The 26,796-nt window shown below is 43.3% G+C and overlaps 1 protein-coding gene across 1 annotated transcript in view; it reads right to left on the bottom strand.

The window, feature by feature from the left end:
- Positions 1-26,796, bottom strand: part of TTC6 (tetratricopeptide repeat domain 6) — a 141,258-nt gene that overhangs the window by 67,632 nt on the left and 46,830 nt on the right. Inside the window, exons 17-21 of the mRNA XM_044271261.1 lie at positions 22,066-22,216; positions 17,608-17,690; positions 15,226-15,302; positions 6,043-6,194; positions 1,138-1,269 (exon numbers count right to left, since the gene is read on the bottom strand). Of these exons, the coding sequence (XP_044127196.1) occupies positions 1,138-1,269; positions 6,043-6,194; positions 15,226-15,302; positions 17,608-17,690; positions 22,066-22,216 (595 nt within the window). The remainder of the gene's footprint in view (positions 1-1,137; positions 1,270-6,042; positions 6,195-15,225; positions 15,303-17,607; positions 17,691-22,065; positions 22,217-26,796) is intronic.

Genomic DNA, 26,796 nt, shown 5'->3' with positions numbered 1-26,796 from the left:
GTGATTAGGTGAAATCTCGCAAGAATATGGCCGTTCCTGAACGCCATCTGAATGAGGCAGGCGGGAATGATCATGCGCCATATTGGAGTTCAGATATTATGAAGACATATAATTTTCAAGCACATGTGTATTTTCTGATGTGACTGGTTATTTGCGGTATAAAAATGAGGGGAAATGGAGATATGACACACTCCCAGGAAGAAGCTGGGTGAGCGTACATCGGGTGCAGTCATCTCCCAAGGGTCAGAGCAGTACCTGTAATGTATGCATATCTTATGACAATATTGGATTGTGTTATTCTGGGATTTTGGAACTTATTGTGTACTTCTGTGTTTTTGGTACCTTTATGGTGCTTATTAAGACTAGTCCCTAAAGATACAATGTCGGATGCCGATTGGCACCACAGATAGTAATATTGCACTATGCACTATATTGGGCCCTGGGTGTTATGAGGTCTAGCTGATATGTTGGTCCATATGCTGCTTATACATGTTTTTTATTGTAATTAGATTTTTAACTATGTTTAAATAAAGATGAGATTATATATGACGTGCAGTCTTGTTTTTTTTTGTTTTTTACTTAGCATACATGTAAACCCAACACCTAATAATCTACTTAAAAAACTGACAATGAAAAGGTTAAAATTTGAGACAGTTTTTTAACAACTCCAGTGTGCACTGTTGATGTGTTCCAAATTAACAGCGCAGACATAAGCGCTATGCTTCACAGTAGAAGTGTGACTTCAGTAGTTACGTAACCACAGTACAGGCTTTTTATACACTGGAAATGCACAAGCAGAAGGTGTCTTAAAGGGAACCTGTCACCGGGATTTTGTGTATAGAGCTGAGGACATGGGCTGCTAGATGGTCGCTAGCACATCCGCAATACCCAGTCCCCATAGCTCTGCGTGCTTTTATTGTGTAAAACAAATTTGATACATATGCAAAGTAACCTGAGATGAGTCAGGGGCAGGAGACATCTCAGGTTAATTTGCATATGTATCAAATCAATTTTTTTACACAGTACAAGAGCTATGGGGACTGGGTATTGCGGATGTGCTAGCGGCCATCTAGCAACCCATGTCCTCAGCTCTATACACAAAATCCCGGTGACAGGTTCCCTTTAAGACCCACTCACCTGCAAAAACTTTAATTGCTCCATGTAGCACAGGCCCAGCAGGTAGAAGATGTCGGCCTTGTCAGTAGTGGGTGACCTCTCATCTAATTGGTCCAGCAGGTCAAGTGCCTGTCTGAAGCTTTCACTCGCTTCCTATTAAGAGACGCAAACAATGTTTAATTATCAAAGAAGAAAACCTTTTTTCGATTCTTCCTGAGGTAAGAATCTCTGCAATAAAGGGCAGACCTTCAGACTTGATGTCAAAATGAATTAACATTTCCAATAGTAAAAATATATAATTGTGATATAAACATATTCAAAAGAGATGAAAATCATCACATGAAACATAAAGCTACTTATATTTCCTACCATGTTGTGTTCCTACAAACAGCTCCTGTGTTGTCCAATTCTGCAGTGACAGCCCTTTTCACCTGTCCCCAATTTCTTAGTAACCTATATTCATTAGGTAACAAGTAGGCCCACAATTGTCAGGGATTGTTTGTAGTCTGTAACCATGGAGACACATAGGTCTGCATAGTGTTAGGTACTTACTCATCTGCGCTCCTGCGGTAAGTCTGGCCACTCTAATGCAGTGCCACGGGTGTCACTACATTACTGTGGCAACCAGCTGACAGTGGGGCTGATCGGTCTATCAGGGAGCAAGGATGCTTGACGCGGCCTCATGTGGTCATAAAAGGCGATGTGTCCTGTTGGCGGGACAGGCCACAGTTGACTGTGTTTGGTCTTCTTGCCTCACTCGCTTACTTGGTGTTTCATGTGGATACCTGGAGTTCTGACCTTCTGCCTGTTAGTGACTTCACCTCTGACTGCTGGTTCTGGTTCTAGTGTTATCTCCTGGTTTTGACCCTGCTCAGTATATTACTCTGTGTTTGCTTCTTTCTTGGTTTTGATTATATTCTCTGGTCCTCTTCTGTCTCCCCAAAGTAGGTCCTGCGCACTTAGGTCAGAGACCGATGCCCAGTTGGGGGCCATCATTCAGGACAGCTTGTTTGAGGAGGTAGGGACAGTGGTGTGGATGTAGGTCAGATCTGCACTATTCCCTACCTGATGTGACAACTAGATGCTGTACATATTAAAGATAGAATAGAACATTTTAAATCAGCATTATCCACAGAGTTTCTTCATTTTGTTTAACACGTGCATTTAGCAATAAAATAGAAAAACATGAAGGTAACAATTTAGTAACTCACTAGTTATAAATAAAAAAATGTTACTAAATCTTCTTTTTGGGAGAATAGTAACTCCAAAGCACTAAACTGCTTAGCCTGTGTTCACATTTAACATATACACATGACATATACATTAACCCCTTAAAGGGGTTGTCTCATCATGGACAATGGGGCAGATCGCTAGGATATGCCCCCATTGTCTTATAGGTGCAGGTCCCACCGCTGGGACCTGCACCTATATCGAGAACGGAGTCCGGCAAGGTGGTGGCTGGAGGACTCGGTCCGTCCACCACCAAGCCGACTCCCCATAGAAGTGAATGGGAGCGGCCCCCGCTCCCATTCATTTCTATGAGACCGGCGAAAATAGCCAAGCCAGCGCTCGGCTATTTTCGCCGGCCCCATAGAAAATAGATGAACTGCTGCGCATGCGCAGTGCGCACTCCTTCACTTTCGGGGGTCCATTTTCGATATAGGTGCGGGTCCCAGCAGTGGGACCTGCTCCTATAAGGCAATGGGAGCATATCCTAGTGATATGCCCCCATTGTCCATGATGAGACAATCCCTTTAAGGACCCTGCCATTTTTCACCTTAAGGACCAGGCTATTTTTTAGCAAATCTGACATGTGTCACTTTATGTGGTAATAACTTTAAAGGGATTCTGTTATGAGATTTTACCCCCAGTACCTAAGCATATGCTCATGTCCGGACTAATAAGAATCCTAAGCTGGCCTTATTAAACCTCACTGTGGCTCTATTTGCCCAAAAAACAGTTTTTTATAACCTGTTAATCACTTACTTAAGGTGCCCAAGGGGTGGTCCGTTAATACAGGGTGCCCAGCGCCGCCTTTCCTGTCTTCAGCGCCGCCTTCTACAGCTCAGCACCGCCTCCGCAATCCTCCCGTCCCTCTGCCAGATGCCGCGCCTGCACACTAAGCTCAGCCTGATGCGCTCGTGCGGACTCCTGGCCGCGGCTTCGCTGAGCAAAGTGCGCATGCGCCGGCCTGATGCGAACTTCGCTCAACCCTGATATGACCTGCAGATTGGGCCTAGTGCGCAGGCGCGGGATCTGGCAGAGGGACGGGGAGGATTGCGGAGGCGGCGCTGAGCTGTAGAAGGCGGCGCTGAAGACAGGGAAGGTGGCGCTGGGCACCGGACGGCGAGGGGTGCGGGCGGGCACCCTGTATTAACAGACCTCCCCTTGGGCACCTTAAGTAAGTGATTGACAGGTTATAAAAAACAGTTTTTTGGGCAAATAGAGCCACAGTGAGGTTTAATAAGGCCAGCTTAGGATTCTTCTTATTAGTCCGGACATGAGCATATGTTTAGGTAATAGGGGTAAGATCTCATGACAGAATCCCTTTAAAACGCTTTTACTTATCCAGGCCATTCTGAGACTGTTTTCTTGTCACATATTGTACTTTATGATAGTGATAAAAATATTTCCTTTTTATTTATAAAACATTATATAATTAGCAAAAATTTGGAAACATTTCCAAATTTCAATTTCTTAACTTTTATAATAGATAGTAATAACTCCAAAAACAGTTATTAGTTTAAATTCCCCATATGTCTACTTCATGTTTGGATCATTTTGAAAATGACATTTATTTATTTTTGGGACGTTAGAAGGCTTAGAAGCAAATCTTAAACTTTTTAAGAAAATTTCCAAAACCCATTTTTTTCAGGATTAGTTCAGTTATGAAGTCACTTTCTGGGGCTTACATATTAGAAACCACCCATAAATCACCCCATCTTAGAAACTACACCCCTCAAGCTATTCAAAACTGATTTTACAGACATTGTTAACCCTTTAGGTGCCCCACAAGAATTAAAGGAAAATGGGAATGAAATTTCAAAATTTCACTTTTTTTAGCAGATTTTAAATTTAAATTTATTTTTTCTGCAACACAACAAGGGTTAACAGCCAAACAGAACTCAAAATCTATTAGCCTGAATCTGGAGTTTACAGAAACACCCTGTGTGTTCAAAAACTGATGTATGGGCGCACAGCAGGTTTCAGAGTGGAAGGAGCACCATATGGCTTTTGGAGAGCGGATTTAGCTGGAATGGTAATTGGGAGCTATGTCGCACATGAAGACACCCTGAGATGGCCCTACAGTGGAAACCACCAAAAATTGACCCCATTCCGGAAACTACACCCCTCAAGGAATATTTCAAGGTGTGTAGTGAGTCCTTTGACCCATCAGGCGTTTCACAGAATTAGGAAACGCTTGGCTGTGAAAAGGAAAAATTAAAATTTTTTCCAGAAAAAGTTGCTTTACACCCACAATTTTAACCACTTTTTACAAGGGGTAACAGGACAAAATGCACCCCACATTTTGTTACCCATTTCCCCCTGAATATGGCAACACCCCAAATGTGCTAAAAAAATTACGTATTGGCACACAGCAGGCTTCAGAGTGGAAGGAGCACCATATGGCTTTTGGAGAGTGGATTTAGCTGGAATGATAATTGGGAGCTATGTCGCATATGAAGACACCCGGAGGTGGCCTACAGTGGAAACCCCCAAAAATTTACCCCATTCAGGAAACTACACCCTCCCGCGCATGCGCCGGCACCGGCCTAACTTACGTTCTTGCCGCGATCACAGCATCACGGCAAGAACATAAGTTAGGCCCGGGCCGGCGCATGGGCACAGTAAACTGTGATGCCCCGGCCAGACTGTGGTCATTCAATGCGCACTCGCCGATATCGCGGGCATCGGCGCATGCGCGGGATTACGGACAGTAGGAGGAAAGATAGAGAAGAGACCAAGGGCGGGCAGGCGCGGCGGATGGGCGGGCAGGCGCGGCGGATGGGCGGGCAGGTGCGGCGGATGGGCGGGCAGACGCGGAGAAGGGGGAGTGAATTGGTATGAAAATGACCCAGGGGCCTGGGCCTGGGCACCGGCCTTCACAGCCTCATTTGCATACGGAATAAAAGTGTTTTTTGGACGAATGATGCTAGCAGGGAACTAACGGTAAGAACAGTTTTAATAGGGTGGATGCCGTGGACATAAGTGTGTTAATAGGTTAATAGGGTCAATCGGCGTGAAAGACTCCCTTTAAAATTAATACTCCATAAATGAGTGGTAGATTCTGAAACACTCCGGCATGCACAGGCCAGGTTTTTTAGGGCAGGTTTCACAGTGGTAAATTGTGTCTTTCCTTATCTCCCTTTTGGAACACACCCTGCATCTTTTTTGAGTCCTTCCCTTCCTTGCTGTCTGGGGGACTTGACCTGGAAAATGTTGCCCTGGTACAACACGGGCACCACGACTTCCAGAAGTACTGGGACCCTCCCCGGTCTGGGTTTGAAAACTTAGGGCCTTGATAACCAACTCTTGGAACTGAAGGAAAGTTCCTGTGTGGCCTGCAGACTGAAATAGCACACACGCATTTCACATTGCCATCTGTACAATGTGTACAGCCAGCTTTTTGTACCTCACTTTCGTTTTTTGTGTGTGTGGCACTGTAGGGCTTCTGAAGTTGATCTGAAAGATCCACCCCTCCCATGTGTTTATTGTGGTCCAGGATACAAACTGGTTTGGTGACATTGGCAGTGGTACCTTGTACAGGAGCAGGGGAGCTGGCGTTAGTGTGAATGGTAGTCAGTAAACATTCATGGTTAACGTTCAGTGCTTTCTAAGACTCTATTTTATTTCTTAGAACTTTTAGTATTTTTCACCAAAATTTTACAAGATTGGCACATCCTTTTTCATACATTTTAGCATTACCTTGTATTTCTTGGCCTTCATTTGAATTTTACCCAACAGGACTATCAGAGCTGGAACTGGTTTATCCTTTATGGCAGCCACCAAGCAGTCTATGGCACTGTTGTACTGCTGGTGGAAGGACTGCACAAGGGCTTGCTGTACTGGTGAGGAACCTGGTAATAATCGTTAGAAACCATTAAGAAAGGCACTTCATCCACAGGCATAGGCTGACAAGTAATTCAATCACTTTTGGCTCTTCCACACGGAAAGACAATAGGGAGAACAAAAGGATCCTCTCTGAAAGGGCAACAACACATAAAAGTTTGAAAACATTTTTAAACATGCCACCAAACATTTTAATATTTGCAAAAGAAGTTATTATGCAGCATTTATTAAAGAGGACCTCTCACCTCTCCTGACATGCCTGTTTTAATAGCTACATGCATTCCCCATGTAATAACAATTCTGGGGCATCTAGTGTTAGGGCTCTATGTGTTGCCATTCCTTTATTATTCCTTCTAGAAGTTATGAATGAATTGCTAGTAGTCTGCAGTAAGGGTACAAGAGGGTGTTAACCAGTTGGGGGGGTATCCATACACAGTCTGAAAATGGCAGCAATTGGATAGAGTGAGTCTGTGCAGGTACACCCCCCAACTAGTTACCAGCCCTCTGTACCCTTATTGCAGACAGATAGCAATTCATTCATAACTTCTAGCAGAAATAATAAATTAATGGCACAACATACAGCCATAAGAACAGATGCTCCAAAATTATTATTACATGGGGAATGCATGTAGCTATTAAAACAGGCATGTCAGGAGAGGGGACAGGTCAACTTTAGGGTCTTTTTGTTCGGAGCTTTGATGTCCCATCTCTTCTGCAATGCTATCCAGAAAAAACATAATAGGTGAGTGTTCATGTTTATTGCAATAACACTTCCAATACTGCTTACTTCTGGAGTAACAAATCATCGGGTATGCTAAAGCACAACATGCCCAACCAGAGATTTTTGGGCGACACCATGCATAGTAGATAATTACACTGTTACTGGCAGGGAGTACACACAAACAGTATGTCCAAGGACCTTTCATCAACTTGATCAACTTGCATTTGGCCTAGTTGCTTTATGACCAAACTTGATCCAGCCTTGTTCTTTTATAAACTTCCCTGACCTAGCCCTGTTCTTTTATGACCTACCATGTCCCAGCTGTGTTTTCCTACAACCCTTCTTTATCTAGTCCTGTTCTTCTACAACCTCTATTGATCCTATCATGTTATTTTATGATGTCCTGTGACCTAGCTGTGTTTTTCTATAACCCCCTTTGATCTAGTCTTGTTCTTCTATCACTTATCATGATCTAGCTGTGTTCTTCTATAACTTTCCTTGATATAGTTGTCATGAACCAGCAAATGTGAACCCGCTGTGCCACGTGTCCCACCTTCTCTAAGGGCGTCGTCTAAGTGTACCCCTCGATTCTTCACAGTACCCCTGATGGTGGGAATAGACTTTCCCGAGGGGAACACCAGGTCGCTACCTCTTGAGGAGGGTAGGCACACGAGGCAGCTGGTCCAGGCAGACCAGGAGGTACCTGAGTAGGTAACAGAAGTACAAAAGTAGTTAGGCAGGCGGAGTCGTTACCAGGAGCAATAGTGCAGGACCAAAGAATGAGACAGAGGGATAGTCAGACAGGCAAAAGGTCAGGGCAGGTGGCACAGGAACAGGTCAGGCAATCCGGGTCGGCAACAGGAGAATAAAGGCAAGCAGGCAGGGATCAGATGAGTAGCAGAATCCAGGAACGAAGTATAAGTCAGGAGCACACGTGAGTATCAGGAGCTAGCAAACACAAGGACCTTGACAATGAGGCATCTGGGAAGGGGGCTGAGACACTTTAGTACCTGCAGGAGAGTCTGGGTTGCTCAGCGAGGTCACATGACCCAACCCATGCAGCCCAGGGAGTGATGCATGCCGCCTTTAGGGCAGTGTAACAAGATACCAGCAGCAAGCATGCTGTGGCCAGGGGTGAGTGAAACCAGTGGAGCGGAATCCTCAGCACCACAGCACGTACAGCAACAGATCCCAGGACTGCAGCGGTTGACGGAATCCCTGGACCACGGTGGTCAGCGGGGGAACAGCGGTGTACAGCAGCCACTGTTACAATAGTCCTGTTCTTCTATGTTATCCCATGATCTAGCAGTGTTCTATAGCAATCTTTATCCAGTCCTATTCTTATCTAACCTCCCTTGATTCAGACCTGCTCTTCTATGACCTCCCTTGATCCAGCTCTGTTCTTCAATAACTTCTATTGATCCATCAATGTTCTTTGATAACTTCCCCCCTTGATCCAACCTGTTCGTTTACCTCCCTTGTTCAAACTATGTTCTTCCAAGACCTCCCTTGATATATTCACGTTCTTCTATGACCTTGCTTGATCCACCCCTGTTTTATTATGACCTCCCTTGACCCAGCCTAGTTCATGTTCTTTTTGGGAAAGCACGACCCAAAAATACAAGGCAGTTCGGATCATTTATAATTTTAAGCAACTTTTATGGCGTAAAAAACATGGTGCTGAGAATAGATAGCGGAAGGGGCATGGCATTCCTTAGCTGACAAATTAACTGTATTTTATGCCACACACGCGCGTAAATTATAGTTCAAATATACTGCAGCTGATATCTGGCACAGATTTGGTTTCCTGGCACACGCACTGCCAGAAAATGGGTCAAATTAATCTTTAAGGGGTGTGCCATTTTTCTAAGTTATCCATTACCCACAACTACTAAGAACCCCACTGATTCCAAAAACGGGGGTCTTATCCCCCTATTCTGATGGAGGAGCAGCTCAACCATGCCTCCTGTCGCTCCATTTATAATCTATGGGAGATGGTTGAGTACAGCGCTTGGCTATCTGTGGCGCTCCCATAGAGAATGAATTGAGTGCCAGTGCGCATGCATGACCTGCCACTCCATCAGAACAAGGAAACAAGACCCTCATTCTCATGATCGACGAGGCTCTCAGGGTTGGATCCCCAGTGATCAGCTAGTTATCACCTATCCTGTGGAGAGGGGATAACTTATAAACTTAGCATAACCCCTTTAATATTAATTTGGTGCATCTCCTTCAGCTGAGGATACTGGTTTCTATTAGATTTTTTGGGTGTATATGAACTGCTTTAAATAAAGGTAGCAGGGGTCATTTCTTGTGTGGACCCTACATTTTAAAGGTCATCTCACTAATACTACTGATTTTATGACATTTTGTGCACACTGTAGTTTCTGTGTGGTGATTTAAAAAGAGCCCCTTGTGATCCAGCATAGAGAAGATCTAATGGTGTGACATATCCTATGGCCCTGCATGAGCCACCTTGTAATTCAAACAAATGGGCAGCAAGACAACTAAGGGTACTTTCACACTAGCGTTTTCTCTTTTCCGGCATAGTTCCATCCTAGGGGCTCTATACCGGAAAATAACTGATTAGTTTTATACCCATGCATTCTGAATGGAGAGCAATCTGTTCAGGATGCGTCAGGATGTCTTCAGTTCAGTCATTTTGACTGATCAGGCAAAAGATAAAACCGTAGCATGCTACGGTTTTATCTCCGGCCCAAAAAAACTGAAGACTTGCCTGAATGCCGGATCCAGCATTTTTTTCCATAGGAATGTATTAGTGCCGGATTCTGCATTCAAAATACTGGAATGCCGGATCCGATGTGCAGACCGGAACTGCTTGCCGGATCACTCTGCCGCAAGTGTGAAAGTAGCCTAAGGTGATAAATTATAGAGAGGCATGTTGTGGACACATACAGAGTGCAAGCTTCAGAGATTCCCACCTTTGTAGTTAGAGATGCTGACTAATGACTCCACATATTATCCTAGTTCTCATTAGCTTAATTACAGGGTTTATTTTGTAAACTGATCTCATCTGTAATGCTGACAGCATACAATTTAGCAGACAGTTGTTTTAAGAAGTCAACTGTAAAATGCTAGCCTAGCTTTTCTCATTTATTCTCAATTTTGCCTGGATACATACAGATGAAGCACAGTCCACAGATACGCGCTGTGGAAAAGTATTTGCCCACTTCCTCGCTTTTCTGTTTTTGCATATTTTTCACTCAAAATAGTTTCCAATTTTCTTACAAAAGGTTATATATGACAAGGATTATACGACAGGACCTTAAAAGGGTGCCCGGCCTTTTTTAAGTGATGGCCTATCCTCAGGAAGTTGGAACTACACTTGTAATGCCCTGGAGCAGGGGTACTTTGAAGTCTGAACATTTACCCCTTTTTCCCCTATGTAAAGTTATAAACTTCTTTATTTCACTTTAAAGGGTTAACGTGCACTGTTTAACTGCATTTTATATGTATGCTGTAATATATATCCACTTCATTTGCACTGTATTTGCAAGGTTCTGTGGAAAGGGTTAATGAATACTGAGAGACTTTTGGGACTTTGAATAAGAAGCTGTCGATTTTCCATAGCTATCATAAGCTTTAAAGAAGAGCATGTTTTGGAGGAAAAAAGCCAGACATTGTTTACCACCAAAACCAGACAGACTGACCTTGTGACTGTCTGGTTTAGCTCAGTTGTTATGTCTGGAAACTTGTTTTTGTCTGGAAAAACTGCTGTGTCGTTGCCACTGAGTATCATTTAGGCTCTAATGTAAAGTCTATGCCATACTGGAGTGGTAACTTTGTAATTGTTTGTGCTGAGTTTCTCCACTCCACCCCTCCCACTAGAAGGTTCCAGTCTAGCTAGAAACTGTACATAAGGAAAGCACTCAGAGCCCCTAGTGTTCTGCAGTTAAAGAACAGTGTTTGGAAGAGGAGACTCTGCCAGACTACTGAGTGACCAGAAGAAGACGCTGAGACGGTGATACGCTGCCACAGACCCTGGATCACCAGCCTTTGACCAGGGTACCAGCCTTCTGAAGAGAGAGAGGGATAGCTAGCTCAAGCCTTTCCTCCACATCAAACCCTTCTTCTGCCAGGGAGGAGACTGGAGAAGCCAACCCTATGCCTTGCCTATACTGTTTTGCACCGTAATTCCTCCCGTAAAGAAGCACACTGGTTACTGCAGACCCTGACTCTCTGGACTTATTTCCCATTGGGGTGCAACACGCCTTACGAACCTTTCCGGAGAGCAGCAACACGTGATGACATCTCGACGATGTCTGGGGGACTCAGCGTAGCGTTGGGGCCCCCCCAAACCCAGCCACGTCACCAACAAAACTGTAGTTGACAACGCTCATCACTGAAGCGCTGCTCCCACAGACTTGAATGTGTGCAGTGCTGCAATGATGAGTCGGTCCTCATTTATCAAAACTGATGGAAAAAAAACTAGCCTTGTTGCCCATACCATCTAATCAAAGCGCAACATTCATTTTTTCAGGACAATTTAAAAAAAGGAAGCTGAGCTATATTGGCTACAAGGCCAGATTTTCTCTAGGATGGTTTTAATAAATGAACTATACTAGTGTATTGGGGTAATTGTGAACTATCAATACATTCTTTACATTTATTATTTCTAACAAAACATTTTTTTCCACCACTGAAAACCTGGAAAATACAATTCCTCTTCCGTAGTTCACTGAATGCTGTTCCTTGTGTTGTTGTTCTCCAGGCATCACTCATTGTGACGACTGTAACAATCCAATTCCAACTGATATATGATGGCATATAAGATATTAGCTCAGCAGCAAAGTGCCCTTAGGGATTATTCTACAGTACAAGGATGTTTGATGGTGTTGCCACAAACCCGGCCCCTTAATCACATCTTCTATACGGCAGCAGTCCCAAACATTAACCCTTTGGGTCACCTCATATAGCCAATCATCAGATATGACAACAAAAGGAACCACGAACTGTGGTTTCATAGAGATCTTGTCTTGGAGGGACGTCATGTCCGCTACTCAAGACTGGCTAGTTGACCTATCAGTGAGGCTGGAAGCTGAGCCAATCAGGTTCTTTGTTGATCTCAGGGCTTATTCAGACGGATATAGTGTTTTGCGGCACTATGATAGAAATTACTATTCTTGTCCGCGACTGCAGACAAGAATAGGACTTGCTCTATCTTTATTGCGGGGCCGCGGAATGTAACTACGGATGCGGGCAGCACACCGTGTGCTGCCCGCATCATTTGCAGCCCCATTGAAATAAATGGGTCCGCACCCGTTCCGCAAAAATGCGGAACAGATGCAGACCCATTCATACGGTCGTCTGAATGAGCCCTTAGGCTGATAATTTAAGTCTGTGTCCTGGCTCTGTACCTCTGTGCTATGTACCTAAATTCTAAGCCTATTCTAAACCTTCCCTTACCAGCACTATGTGTACTGACCAGGTGCAAACTGGTCTACAGAGAAACAGGGGAATCCCACAATGGGCCTCTGAGCAAGGGTGGGCCCCCAGCCCCCCACCAACTGTATAAGAGGCACATGACAAAGCACACTGGCTGCACTACATACTAATAGGCAGCTTACAGAATCTCCACCTGAGTAGATTTGGGAAACTACAGAGGCAGGACTGTTCATATCCTCTTTCTCCAGGGACCCGCCTTCCCGAAATCGTTGCAGGGACCCTATAATCAATCATCTTAACCCCTACAGGACCTTGCCACTTTTCACCTTAAGGACCAGGCCATTTTTTGCAAATCTGACATGTGTCACTTTATGTGGTGATAACTTTAAAATCACATTCTGAGATTGTTTTCTTGTCACATATTGTACTTCATGACAGTGGTAAATTTGAGTCAAAATATTTCATTTTTATTTAGAAAAAAATTCCAAATTTACCAAAAATTTGGAACAATTTGCAATTTTCTAAATTAAAATTTCTTTGCTTTTAAAACAGATAGTGATACCTCCTCAAATATTTTTTACTTTACATTTCCCATATGTCTACCTTATGTTTGGATCATTTTGTAAATGACATTTTCTTTTCTTGGGACGTTAGAAGGCTTAGGCCTCTTTCAGACGGGCGTTGCGAGAAAAGGTGCGGGTGCGTTGCGGGAACATGCGCGATTTTTCCGTGCGAGTGCAAAACATTGTAATGTGTTTTGCACGCACGTGAGAAAAATCGGCATGTTTGGTACCCAAACCCGAACTTCTTCACAAAAGTTCAGGCTTGGGATCGGTGTTCTGTAGATTGTATTATTTTCCCTTATAACATGGTTATAAGGGAAAATAATAGCATTCTGAATACAGACTGCATAGTACAATAGCGCTGGAGGGGTTAAAAAAAAATGAAAAAAAATAATTTAACACCTTAATCTACTTGATTGCGCAGCCCGGCTTCTCTTCTGTCTTCTTATTTGCTGTGTGCAGGAAAAGGACCTGTGGTGACGTCACTCCGGTCATCACATGGTCCGTCACATGATCTTTTACCATGGTGACGGACCATGTGATGACCGGAGTGACGTCACCACAGGTCCTTTTCCTGCACACAGCAAATAAGAAGACAGAAGAGAAGCCGGGCTGCGCGATCAAGTGGATTAAGGAGAGTTAAAAAAAAATTTAATTTTTTTTTTTTAACCTCTCCAGCCCAATTGTACTATGCAGTCTGTATTCAGAATGCTATTATTTTCCCTTATAACCATGTTCTAAGGGAAAATAATAATGATCGGGTCTCCATCCCGATCGTCTCCTAGCAACCGTGCCTGAAAATAGCACTGCATCCCTACTTGCTTGCGGATGCTTGCGATTTTCACGCAGCCCCATTCACTTCTATTGGGCCTGCGTTGAAAAACGCACAAAATAGAGCTTGCTGCGATTTTCACGCAACGCACAAGTGATGCGTGAAAATCACCGCTCATGATTCTGTAGTTTACAGAAACACCCCATATGTGGTCGTAAACTGCTGTGCGGGCACATTGCAGGGCGCAGAAGGAAAGGAATGCCATATGGTTTTTGGAAGGCAGATTTAGCTGAACTGGTTTTTAGATGCCATGTCCCATTTGAAGCCCCCCTGAAGCACCCCCTACAGTAGAAACTCAAAAAAAATTACCACATTTTGGAAACTATAGGATAGGGTTCCAGTTTTATTGGTACCATTTTTGGGTACATATGATTTTTCATTCATTCATTATTACACTTTATGGGGCAAGGTGACCAAAAAAATTGGTTGTTTTGGTGCAGTTTTTATTTATTTTTACAGAGTTTACCTTAGGGACTATGTCATATGACTTTTTTATAGAGCAGATCGTTACGGACGTAGCAATACCTAATATGTCTACTTTTTATTATTTATTAATAATATGCGCACAGGGATAATACTTATATGAATTGGAAACTTATTATAAGACCTAGGGGGGCATATAAAGAGCTAATTATGCTCAGAAGGCCTGTCAGTGTCCCTTTAAGCAGGAGCCTGATCAGCTATACCAAGGTAAGCCGGATGCCTGTGAAAACGTCCAGGTGCATGGTAACAGCAGCGCAGCGCCCGATGGGGGAGGGAGATCCCTCCCTCTGTTAACCATCAAGCATCAGGCCGCTGCCACAGCACAGCAGCAGCCCGATGGGAGAGGGAGGAGATCCCTCCATCTCTTAACCCCTTCCATGTCCTATTCTTGTCCGCATTTTCAATGGGGCCGGAATGTGCTGTCCGCATCCGCATTTGTGGATCCGCACTTCCGCATCCGTGTTTCCGTTTCCGCAAAAAAAATAGAACATGTCCTATTCTTGTCCGCAAATGCGGACAAGATTAGGCATTTTCTATTATAGTGCCGGAAATGTGCGGATCCGCAGAACACTTACGGACGTGTGAATGGACCCTAAATCCGCAGTCATAACCTGGGTACCAAGCAGCCAAGCCTATCCTATCTTGCAGCAGACTCTGGAGAAGAACCACCTAGGGATGGCTCTACCTTCCTACCAATAAGAGTGTTTAAGGCAGAATGGTGGCAGTTTCTGAGTTTGCCAGCTGTGGTTCTGGATAGTGACCATAGTATTTCCTTACAGATCTCATCTCATGTGATAATACCGGCCATACCAGTGCAATAGTAATTCAGGCTGATGTGTTGTGTGGGGTGCAGGCTTCTTGAGCGGAAGAGAACAGAGGTGTTTTAAGGGTAGATGAAGACATGACATGAAACTAGCTCTAAGCCATTCTTTTATTTTTGGTGAGTAACATTGGAGTCCTGAAGTTACTGAAGTTTTCAGCAGTATTTATTTTTGGCTGTACTGCCTTGCTACAGAAGACATTCTGCTCCTTACCTTGAGTCCTCTCCGCTGCATAATGAATACAGAAGCTGGCAAGGTCATACCTCTTCATTTCATAGAGATACTGTCCCCTGCAGGAGACAGACAATGTAAATCCCTAATGACCAACATGACCTTTATCAGGGAACACAACAGAGTCATTACGAAGTGTGACCTTTAACAACTGCTTGAACCCTGTGGCTCTCATTTTTAAGGAACTACATGTAGGGAGCAACTTATCATTATGTTTTGCACCATGCGCTGCAGCATATTTGTCTTATAACAGTTCTCACTAGAGCCTCCTCTTGAACCAATAATCTAAAATATCCAATAAATAGTATAGTATGGACCCACTGTGTCAACCAACCGGCAGTCCACCGGCGTTTCACCCTTCAAACCCTATACAGGGATCTGGCCTCCCGATGTGGTTGGCTGGTGACTTACTGGGTGAACAGGATCGGGTCGGGGAGGCAGCAAAGAGTCGAGAAACAAAGCAGAAGTTGGTACAGGGGTAGAATTTTGCAGGACTTAGCTAGCAAATGAAATATAAAGGGATCTAATGGATTGCACAGGCTAGGAGTGGAACAAACATCCCAGCAAGTTCATCGGAGGGCTGATTAGTGCATTTATCAAACAGCTGAACACAGAGAAAGAAAAAAAAGGGGGAATTAACCCTTGCAGTGCTGCAGGGAGAGGTTCAATTAATAAGCAGTAATACATACACAGAAAGAGACCAAGCAGCCAGGATGCAACTTGCAGGATAGGACACAGGAGTCTGGTAGCCCGTCTCCGGGAGAAGCCCAAGTCTGGTAGCCCGTCTTCGGGGAGAAGCCCAGTGTGTGCAGCGCCTGTGTCAGGAGCAGATAGCAGGATAGCGGCGGGCATGGAGCATCGCCATGACACCTCATCTCCTATCACTGCATATCAAGGCAGTTATGAAGCCTGGATAAAGTCTCACTATCAGAAACTCTGTGTATCCTTACAACGTTACATAAAAGGTCAAATAATCTGACAAGCAGAATGCAATGCTTCGTTTCCCTTCATCCTGAAAGGTTTTAAGGGGTTATTTCATCATAACAAACCCTTTTTGTAGTGAAGCCAGCCTGGGGATCAGCTGATGAAGGTGCACCTGATGCAAGGGAAGTATAGTAAACATCCAGTCACGGGGGGAAGGGGGGGTAGCCAATAGCAGGCAGCGAAGGGAAGGAGCCTCCCTACCATCACGAGTGACGCTAGGGAGACTCGTCCCCATCGCGGCCTGCTATTGGCTGCTGCCCCCACCTCTGACGTCGGATGTTTTAATCCACGCGACGGGGAGATGCAGCGACGGCCGTGCGGGCTTCAAAAGCGACGCGGGTGTCGGGGAGCGATGTAAATACAATCTGTGTGAGGGGCCCAGGCATTTGGGGGGGCATTATAGGTCTTAGATAACCCCTTTAATGCATTAACATGACAGCGCTCAGACACAGGATTTAGAAATCTATAATGTACTTAGGAACATTTAGGGTAGGAATGGCTAATCCCCTGGTTATAATCTTCAATAATCTGATAATATATTCTAGATTAGGGCTGAACACTAGCTCCAGATAATTAGTCTGTGCCATTTGTAAGCATATGAAAATGGTTGTCTATGTACAGCACATTTATGTTTTATAAATCTTTTCTTCAACTAAAAGTCCCGGTACTTTAAAGTACAATGTAATTATTAGAGGCCAGGGTCCTATGTATCATCTGTAAAATGTGTGTGTATATATTATATATATATATATATATATATACGGTTCAAAGAAAGCAGGACTGCACTCCAAGTAAAAGTGAAAAATCAGTGGAGCTTTATTCACCCATAATTTTGGCAACTTTGCATATATACACACACATACACACACACACACACAAACTGAATCAAATAATGTTTACAAGAATTAAATAATTCCTATACAGTAAGAAAAGAATTCTGTCACCACCTAGTGGTTATTTTACAGAACTGCAGACAAGATTTTAAACTATATTCCCACATGTTCAACACAGAATTTGTAGGTAAAAATGATATATAAAATATCAGAAATACAGCTTAGTTGTGTGTTTTATCATACTAGATGTGACTCCCAAGTTAAGAATGAATGAAGAGCTTGGTTCTTGCCATTATCTTCTATGGGAGTAGAGGATAATGGAAACAGTCAAGCCCCATTCTGGAGAAAGGTGCAAATCTCAGAGGTGTATGGTATGTTCTGTGGATATGCCACAAATGTCCAATATGGGAACAGTCCCTTTAACACATTGTATAACCATGGAAGTTATGGTTAAATAGAATTTTAACAGCCTGAGAAAAGACCAAAGATTATGTTGGGAAAAGCTCTTTGATGGAAAATCATCTCGATTTACTTAACAGCTACTCACCGAATGATATAGGGTTCAGGGGAGTCCGGGCGCAGATGAATGGCACGTGTTATATCTTTCAAGGCACTACGCAAATCTTTCATCTACAAGAGGTGGGACAGAAGAGGCTCGTCAATACAGTAGCGGCTAATTCTCTTGTTTAACTTAGTAATATGGAGATCACAGGGTCTTTTAGGGCTACACCCATGATGGGGTGAGGAGGGGGCTTTTGCAGCTGTCATTTAGCCCATTGGCACCACGCAATTGAATCACCATCACTTCATTATATGTTTATGGCATTATGTGGGAAGTACATCCCGTTCATGGGAGAATGGCAAAGCAAGACTGGAAAAGCGGGCAGACAAGTTCACCAACTTTCTCAAATCTACGTGCAAGTGGTGTTTTTATCACCATGTACACCAGTTTTCTGGTGTAAATGATGGCCGAAATCTACGCTACGATTTTTCACTCTAGGCTCACGGACAGCCAGAGGATGCGCTTAATATATGATGAGGCCGACGCAAAGTACTATGCAAATATATTTAAAAGTTTCAATGCAACAAATTCATAATTTATTGAACATAAAAAAACTAAATGTGAGAAGAGCAAGAAAATAAAAGTCTCAATGGCAATAGCTTGCATAATGGAAGACATAAAATACACGTCACTAAATAAATCATTGTTGAATAAACTACAAGATCAATGACCTGACGCAGTAGTGTGCTTATTTATATTGCTCCGGGACCTATTTTCTCTTGAAAGGTGGAATCTGATTGGCTGCTATGGGCAACTAAGCCAGTTCTACTTTACACCAGTTTGATAAATCTCCCCCTTTGTTTTTTCACTTCAATAATTTATGGACTTGTTGCAACTAAACTTTTGAGAGTGTGTGTAATATACAACCGGCAATGATTTGCAAATCTCATACACCCATATTTTATTCACAGTACATCATAGAACAGATATCAGATGTTGAAAGTGAGATATTTTACCATTTCACAAAATAATGAACTCATTTAGAACTTGATGGCAGCAATGCATCTCCAAAAAGGCAACATAAATAAGTGATTGATTCTATTAGCAAAATGCTGGGTCACTTTCTTTAATTGACACAGTCAATCTGCCAACATCTTGTATTGAAAAGCTCCAGCTGATAATGATGAATCATGAATATTCATGAGCTCCTGACTCTCCCCGCCCACCTGCTGCTGATTAACAGTTATTTTCCACATGAATCAGCAGCAGATGGGCAGGGGAGTGGCTATAGCTCTGAATTAAATATACGCTGGACTCAATGACATTACGCTGGACTCGAATCAGCTCATTAGCATGCGGCATGCAGCATCTTTGTGTGTATATTATGAGGTAACCATCTGTCACACCAGTAAGTGAATACATCTAAGGTACTTTTTAGTAGTTAATGATTGTACAGTCATGTGAAAAAATTAGGACACCCTTTGAAAGCATGTGGTTTTTTGTAACATTTTTAATAAAAGGTTATTTCATCTCCGTTTCAACAATACAGAGAGATTAAAGTAATCCAACTAAACAAAGAAAACTGAAGAAAAGTCTTTTCAAGATCTTCTGTAAATGTCATTCTACAAAAATGCCTATTCTAACTGAGGAAAAAGATAGGACACCCTCACATGTATTCCCTCTTAAATTGGCTCAGATCTCACACATGTATATCACACCAGGTGCACATAATTAGTAGATCGTTACTCTGCATGTTGAATGAGGCTTGCCCTATTTAAACCTCAGACATTTAGTTTGGTGTGCTCCTGACTGTTGAAGTGAGAGTGAGCACCATGGTGAGAGCAAAAGAGCTGTCAGAGGACTTCAGAAAAAAGATTGTAGCAGCCTATGAGTCTGGGAAGGGATTTAAAAAGATCTCAAAAGATTTTGAAATCAGCCATTCCACTGTCCGGAAGATAGTCTACAAGTGGAGGGCTTTCAAAACAACTGCCAACATGCCCAGGACTGGTCGCCCCAGCAAGTTCACCCCAAGAGCAGACCGCAAGATGCTAAAAGAGGTCTCCAAAAACCCTAAAGTGTCATCTCGAGAACTACAGCAGGCTCTGGCTACTGTTGATGTAGAAGTACATGCCTCTACAATCAGAAAGAGACTGTACAAGTTTAACTTGCATGGGAGGTGTGCAAGGAGGAAACCTTTGCTTTCCAAGAGAAACATCGAGGCCAGACTGACATTTGCCAGAGATAAAGTTGACAAAGACCAGGACTTCTGGAATAATGTTCTTTGGACAGATGAGTCCAAAATTGAATTATTTGGACACAACAGCAGAGGACATGTTTGGCGTAAACCAAACACAGCATTCCAAGAAAAGAACCTCATACCAACTGTGAAGCATGGAGGTGGAAGTGTCATGGTTTGGGGCTGCTTTGCTGCAGCAGGACCTGGTCAGCTCACCATCATAGAATCCACGATGAATTCTACTGTGTATCAGAAGGTGCTTGAAGAACATGTGAGACCATCAGTTAGAAAATTAAAGCTGAAGCGGAACTGGACCATGCAACATGACAATGACCCAAAACATACTAGTAAATCAACCAAAGATTGGCTGAAAAAGAAGAAATGGAGAGTCCTGGAATGGCCAAGTCAAAGTCCAGATTTGAATCCCATTGAGATGCTGTGGGGTGACTTGAAAAGGGCTGTACGTGCAAGAAACCCCTCAAACATCTCACAGCTGAAAAAGTTCTGCATTGAGGAGTGGGGTAAAATTTCCTCAGACCGATGTCGAAGACTGGTAGATGGCTACAAGAACCGTCTCACTGCAGTTATTTCAGCCAAAGGAGGTAACACTCGCTATTAGGGGCAAGGGTGTCCTATCTTTTTCCTCAGTTAGAATAGGCATTTTTGTAGAATGACATTTACAGAAGATCTTGAAAAGACTTTTCTTCAGTTTTCTTTGTTTAGTTGGATTACTTTAATCTCTCTGTATTGTTGAAACGGAGATGAAATAACCTTTTATTAAAAATGTTACAAAAAACCACATGCTTTCAAAGGGTGTCCTAATTTTTTCACATGACTGTATATAATTAGTTAGATTATAATCAAATATCCACATGACAGGTTCCCTTTAACTATCATCATAAATTAAGCGCATACTCCAACAATTTGGGGGAATTTATCATGAGGGGAATATTTGAAGTCAGTTTTGCCTAATTCTGCGTTGTTATACTTTTATATCACATTTATTAAATGTCTCATGTTGTCTGATAAATTTGTCTTATCCTTAAACCCAACACTTTTGACTAGAAAATCTACTCCAGTTTTCCTACTCCATCCTGGTGTGAGATTGCAACTTAAAAAAAAAGAAAAAAAGAAAAGTCTCAGCGATAAATCTGGAGTGAAACTCAATAACATAGCTAACCACGTCCACTTTTCCACCCACATTGCAAAAGTGGAGTAACTGGTGCAAAAATGCAAAAAAGTTGCAAAAGTTTTGCGCATGTGCAAAAAGTCGCAAAAGCCCCATTGTGTGGGTTTTTAAAGCCAGAATTCTGGAGTGAAAGCATGATATATCAGGGCCTTTGGGGGAGATTTATGAAGACTAGTGTACCCGTAACCCTGCGCTGGTGTGAGATGTGCCCAACTTAATATGATGCTGCCTCTTAATAAATTAGGCACATCTCTGCCCTGCTGTGCCCCTGAAAAGGATATCTACGCCAGCCAGGGCTTAGCGCAGACTTCAGTTATAACTTCCGCCGGTTTCTGGCAAAAGTTATAGTAAATCTGGCCGGCAGTGAAAAGCCCCGCTCCCACAGATCTAGTCCTACTGACAGTTTCCTAAACTTTGTATCCAGTCAGTGGTTTCAGCAGAAGAAATCTCCCTCCTGTCCTGACAGCTTCCCCTTCACTGCCACCATCTGACATAACTCATTGATTGATATTCACATGAGGCAGAACTGCTGTATAAGGCCTCCTGCACACGACCGTTTTTTTCCCCCGTTTACTGGCCGTTTTTTGCGGTCCGTATACGGAACTATTCATTTCAATGGTTCCGCAAAAAAAACGGAATGTACTCCGTATGCATTCCGTTTCCGTTTCATTTAAAGATAGAACATGTCCTATTATTGCCCGCAAATCACATTCCGTTCCATTCAAGTCAATCGGTCCGCAAAAAAAGGAACACATATACGGAAATGCATCCGTATGTCTTCCGTTTCCGTACCGTTTTTTGCTGAACCATCTATTTAAAATGTTATGCCCAGCCCAATTTTATCTATGTAATTACTGTATACTGTATATGCCATACGGAAAAACGGAACGGAAAAACGGAACAGAAACAAAGAATGGAACAACGGATCCGTGAAAAACGGACCACAAAACACTGAAAAAGCCATACGGTCGTGTGCAATAGGCCTAAGGCAAATCTGCACATTACCCCCTCTGTTACAGCAGCAGCTGTCAGTTTTATCCAGTAGGTTACATTAGAACCATTGTATCTTTATGGTTACCTGTCTGTAGGCCTGTGCCCTGCAGAGATATGCTCGGATACATAGAGGGTCGACTTTTATCGCTGCAGAGAAGTGGCGCACTGCTAGAGAGTACTGGTCTCGGTGAAGCAGGCAAATCAGACCCAAGTTCACATGTGCCACAGGCACGGATCTGTGCATAAGAGAGAAAACATCGGAAATGAGATCATCTTAAGGGGTTATGTGTAGGAGTTTGGCATATTTCACTCATTTAGCACAAAAAGTTTTGAACAAACATCCTTAAAGGGGTTGTATCACTGAGGATAGGTCATCAATAAATATAACTTGGACAACCCCTTTAAGAGGTTTGCATATCTAGAGCATCCCAGAAATAACTATGAACTGAAACTCCAATCGTTAAACCCTTCAGCCCTCGGACATTTTCATTTTTTTACTACCTGCCTTCGAGGAGCCATAACTTTTTTATTTTTCTGTTCGCATAGCTAGATAAGGGCTTGTTTTTTGTAGGGCAAGTTGTACTTTTTAATGGAATTGGAACACAAACGTAATTACGCCACAGCTTTATGGGTTTGGTTTTTATGACGTTCCCTGTGCACCAAAAATTACCTGTTACCTTTATTTTCCAGGTCAGTATGCTTACACCAATACCACATTTGTATAGTTGTTTTGTGTGTTAATACTGAAAAAAATAAAAACTTTGAGAAAAAATATTTTTTCTCATCGCCATATTCTGACCCCCCGCAACATTTTTTATAAATACGTCTACGGAGCTGTGTGAGAGATAATTTTTTGCAGGAAGATCTGTAGTTTTTATTGATACCATTTTGTGTACAACTCACATTCAAAAAAATTTTGGGGAGGTGAAGTGACAAATAAAATGCCGTATCAGCCATTTTTTTTTTCGTTATGCCATTTGTCATACGAGATAAATATTTTTATAGTACAGGCGTTTTTGGACGCAGCAATGCCCATGATGTTTAGTTTTTCCATTACGTATTTTTACTTTAGATTTTTTTTTTTTCCTTTTGCATCTTGTATTCTATAATTCAAATTTATGGATTATAGAATACTGAATTCTGTATATTCCAATACAGTGCTGCCATCTACAGGCCTGCAGTGGACTATACTAGTAACCTGCCTGCAAGCCTACTACAGGCTTATGCTTAATAATAGTACAGCCACCTTCCCTGATCTTAGCCAGGGGAAGGCGGCCTGGAACGGGAGGCGTGTGGTTCCCCGTTTTAGCTCTCCCAGATGCCATAGTCAAATGTGGGTTGAATAACCACGATCGGCATTACTGCCCATTGCAGACATTACCCCTGAGCCTCTGCTGTGTAAAACAGCAGAAACCCAGCGGTTACGGCGCCTGCTGAGCTTGCTCCATCTTTAAAGAGCGGACTTCCTCTGTACATGTATGGCAGTGGTTTGGAAAGGTTTAATACCTCACATGGGGGCATCCTTCAGCTAGGAGATGCTGTATATAAGACAGTGTTAAGTAACATTGCCCTCCCTCACACACTCCTTGTTAGCACTGAAAAAATATTTAATCTTCTATTGGTCAGTGTCTCATATTTTGAATTAATTTAGCTTTATTTTATTAAGTATTTGACTATAAAAGGTTAAAGGGGTCAGATAACCCCATTAAGTTTTATGATAAAAGGGTGACATCAGGATGGACTAGCCATAGACCCTACAGGGAAATGTCCTGGTGGACGGATGCACAGGGGGATGTCTGGATTCTTCCTCACAGCTGCTGACAGGGTATATAATGATCTGATGCTGTAAGAATAAATTAATGCAGGAGCACTGTGGTATTTAGTTCTGCTCGGGCAGTATTTTGTGCTGCACTGTGGTATTTAGTTCTGCTCGGGAAGTATTTTATGCTGCACTGTGGTATTTGGTTCTGCTCGGGCAGTATTTTGTGCTGCACTGTGGTATTTAGTTCTGCTCGGGCAGTATTTTATGCTGCACTGTGGTATTTGGTTCTGCTCGGGCAGTATTTTGTGCTGCACTGTGGTATTTAGTTCTGCTCGGGAAGTATTTTATGCTGCACTGTGGTATTTGGTTCTGCTCGGGCAGTATTTTGTGCTGCACTGTGGTATTTAGTTCTGCTCGGGCAGTATTTTATGCTGCACTGTGGTATTTGGTTCTGCTCGGGCAGTATTTTGTGCTGCACTGTGGTATTTGGTTCTGCTCGGGCAGTATTTTGTGCTGCACTGTGGTATTTGGTTCTGCTCGGGCAGTATTTTGTGCTGCACTGTGGTATTTAGTTCTGCTCGGGCAGTATTTTGTGCTGCACTGTGGTATTTAGTTCTGCTCGGGCAGTATTTTGTGCTGCACTGTTGTATTTAGTTCTGCTCGGGCAGTATTTTGTGCTGCACTGTTGTATTTAGTTCTGCTCGGGCAGTATTTTGTGCTGCACTGTGGTATTTAGTTCTGCTCGGGCAGTATTTTGTGCTGCACTGTGGTATTTGGTGCTACCCTGTGGTTTTTGCTTCTGCTTGGGCAGTATTCTGTGCTGCACTGTGGTATTTAGTTCTGCTCGGGCAGTATTTTGTGCTGCACTGTGGTATTTGGTTCTGCTCGGGCAGTATTTTGTGCTGCACTGTGGTATTTGGTTCTGCTCGGGCAGTATTTTGTGCTGCACTGTGGTATTTGGCTCTGCTCGGGAAGTATTTTATGCTGCACTGTGGTATTTGGCTCTGCTCGGGCAGTATTTTGTGCTGCACTGTGGTATTTGGCTCTGCTCGGGCAGTATTTTGTGCTGCACTGTGGTATTTAGTTCTGCTCGGGCAGTATTTTGTGCTGCACTGTGGTATTTAGTTCTGCTCGGGCAGTATTTTGTGCTGCACTGTGGTATTTGGCTCTGCTCGGGAAGTATTTTATGCTGCACTGTGGTATTTGGCTCTGCTCGGGAAGTATTTTATGCTGCACTGTGGTATTTGGCTCTGCTCGGGCAGTATTTTGTGCTGCACTGTGGTATTTAGTTCTGCTCGGGCAGTATTTTGTGCTGCACTGTGGTATTTAGTTCTGCTCGGGCAGTATTTTGTGCTGCACTGTGGTATTTAGTTCTGCTCGGGCAGTATTTTGTGCTGCACTGTGGTATTTGGCTCTGCTCGGGAAGTATTTTATGCTGCACTGTGGTATTTGGCTCTGCTCGGGAAGTATTTTATGCTGCACTGTGGTATTTGGCTCTGCTCGGGCAGTATTTTGTGCTGCACTGTGGTATTTAGTTCTGCTCGGGTAGTATTTTGTGCTGCACTGTGGTACTTAGTTCTGCTGGGGCAGTATTTTGTGCTGCACTGTGGTATTTGGCTCTGCTCGGGCAGTATATTGTGCTGCACTGTGGTATTTGGTTCTGCTCGGGCAGTATTTTGTGCTGCACTGTGGTATTTGGCTCTGCTCGGGAAGTATTTTATGCTGCACTGTGGTATTTGGCTCTGCTCGGGCAGTATTTTGTGCTGCACTGTGGTATTTGGCTCTGCTCGGGCAGTATTTTGTGCTGCACTGTGGTATTTAGTTCTGCTCGGGCAGTATTTTGTGCTGCACTGTGGTATTTAGTTCTGCTCGGGCAGTATTTTGTGCTGCACTGTGGTATTTGGCTCTGCTCGGGAAGTATTTTATGCTGCACTGTGGTATTTGGCTCTGCTCGGGAAGTATTTTATGCTGCACTGTGGTATTTGGCTCTGCTCGGGCAGTATTTTGTGCTGCACTGTGGTATTTAGTTCTGCTCGGGCAGTATTTTGTGCTGCACTGTGGTATTTAGTTCTGCTCGGGCAGTATTTTGTGCTGCACTGTGGTATTTAGTTCTGCTCGGGCAGTATTTTGTGCTGCACTGTGGTATTTAGTTCTGCTCGGGCAGTATTTTGTGCTGCACTGTGGTATTTAGTTCTGCTCGGGCAGTATTTTGTGCTGCACTGTGGTATTTGGCTCTGCTCGGGAAGTATTTTATGCTGCACTGTGGTATTTGGCTCTGCTCGGGAAGTATTTTATGCTGCACTGTGGTATTTGGCTCTGCTCGGGCAGTATTTTGTGCTGCACTGTGGTATTGCAGGCCCCGTCTACTTCTACTGGCCCTGTTTACTTGTGTTTCCCCGTCTTCTGTCAGTCTGGATCTGCCTACAACATGGGGCCAGTGGGTGACACGTTGTATCTCATATCCCAGGCCTAAGAGGTCACAGGGTATGGCTCTCCATACACAGGCCAGTCTTTTTAGAGGGATCAAGAGAGACAAGCTTAATTAATACACTCGTGTGCCTCCTTGTACACACAGTCCCCGTACCAGAGACTCGTTATCATCAGAACATCCGTTTTTCATTGACGTGTACTCTCGCACAAAGTGGTTTCGATCGTGAAAACATAGAACTACTTAACAATGGCACTTTTGTCGTGATGAAAATAATAAAATGACTAAGAAGAAACGTAAAGTAACATGAAAAGAAAGAACTAGTAACAATAGAATGAGTCACATTATCGTCCACGTACCTATCAACAAGATGTGATGGATTTTAATGACAGCTAAGAAGAGACAGGAGGGTTTGGTGGAGGCTCTAACCAATGGATGGGAAGGGGGGGTGACGTGCGCCCTGGGACCCCCGCTTGTAGCTCCCCTTCTGTTAATAGCTGCATATACTGTGGCAATATTCAAACAGTATCAGGTCAGAACTCATGCTACCATTATTGTTCCTGCTCATAACAGAAGCAAGAACGTTTTGCCAGATCCTTCCTACGAAAGATACTGACTGACCCATA

The sequence above is a fragment of the Bufo gargarizans genome, chromosome 11 (genome assembly GCF_014858855.1).
Source record: "Bufo gargarizans isolate SCDJY-AF-19 chromosome 11, ASM1485885v1, whole genome shotgun sequence".
In the NCBI taxonomy this organism is placed as follows: domain Eukaryota; kingdom Metazoa; phylum Chordata; class Amphibia; order Anura; family Bufonidae; genus Bufo; species Bufo gargarizans.
Note: the sequence above shows the minus strand (reverse complement) of the source record. Positions and strands in the feature narration are given on the sequence as shown.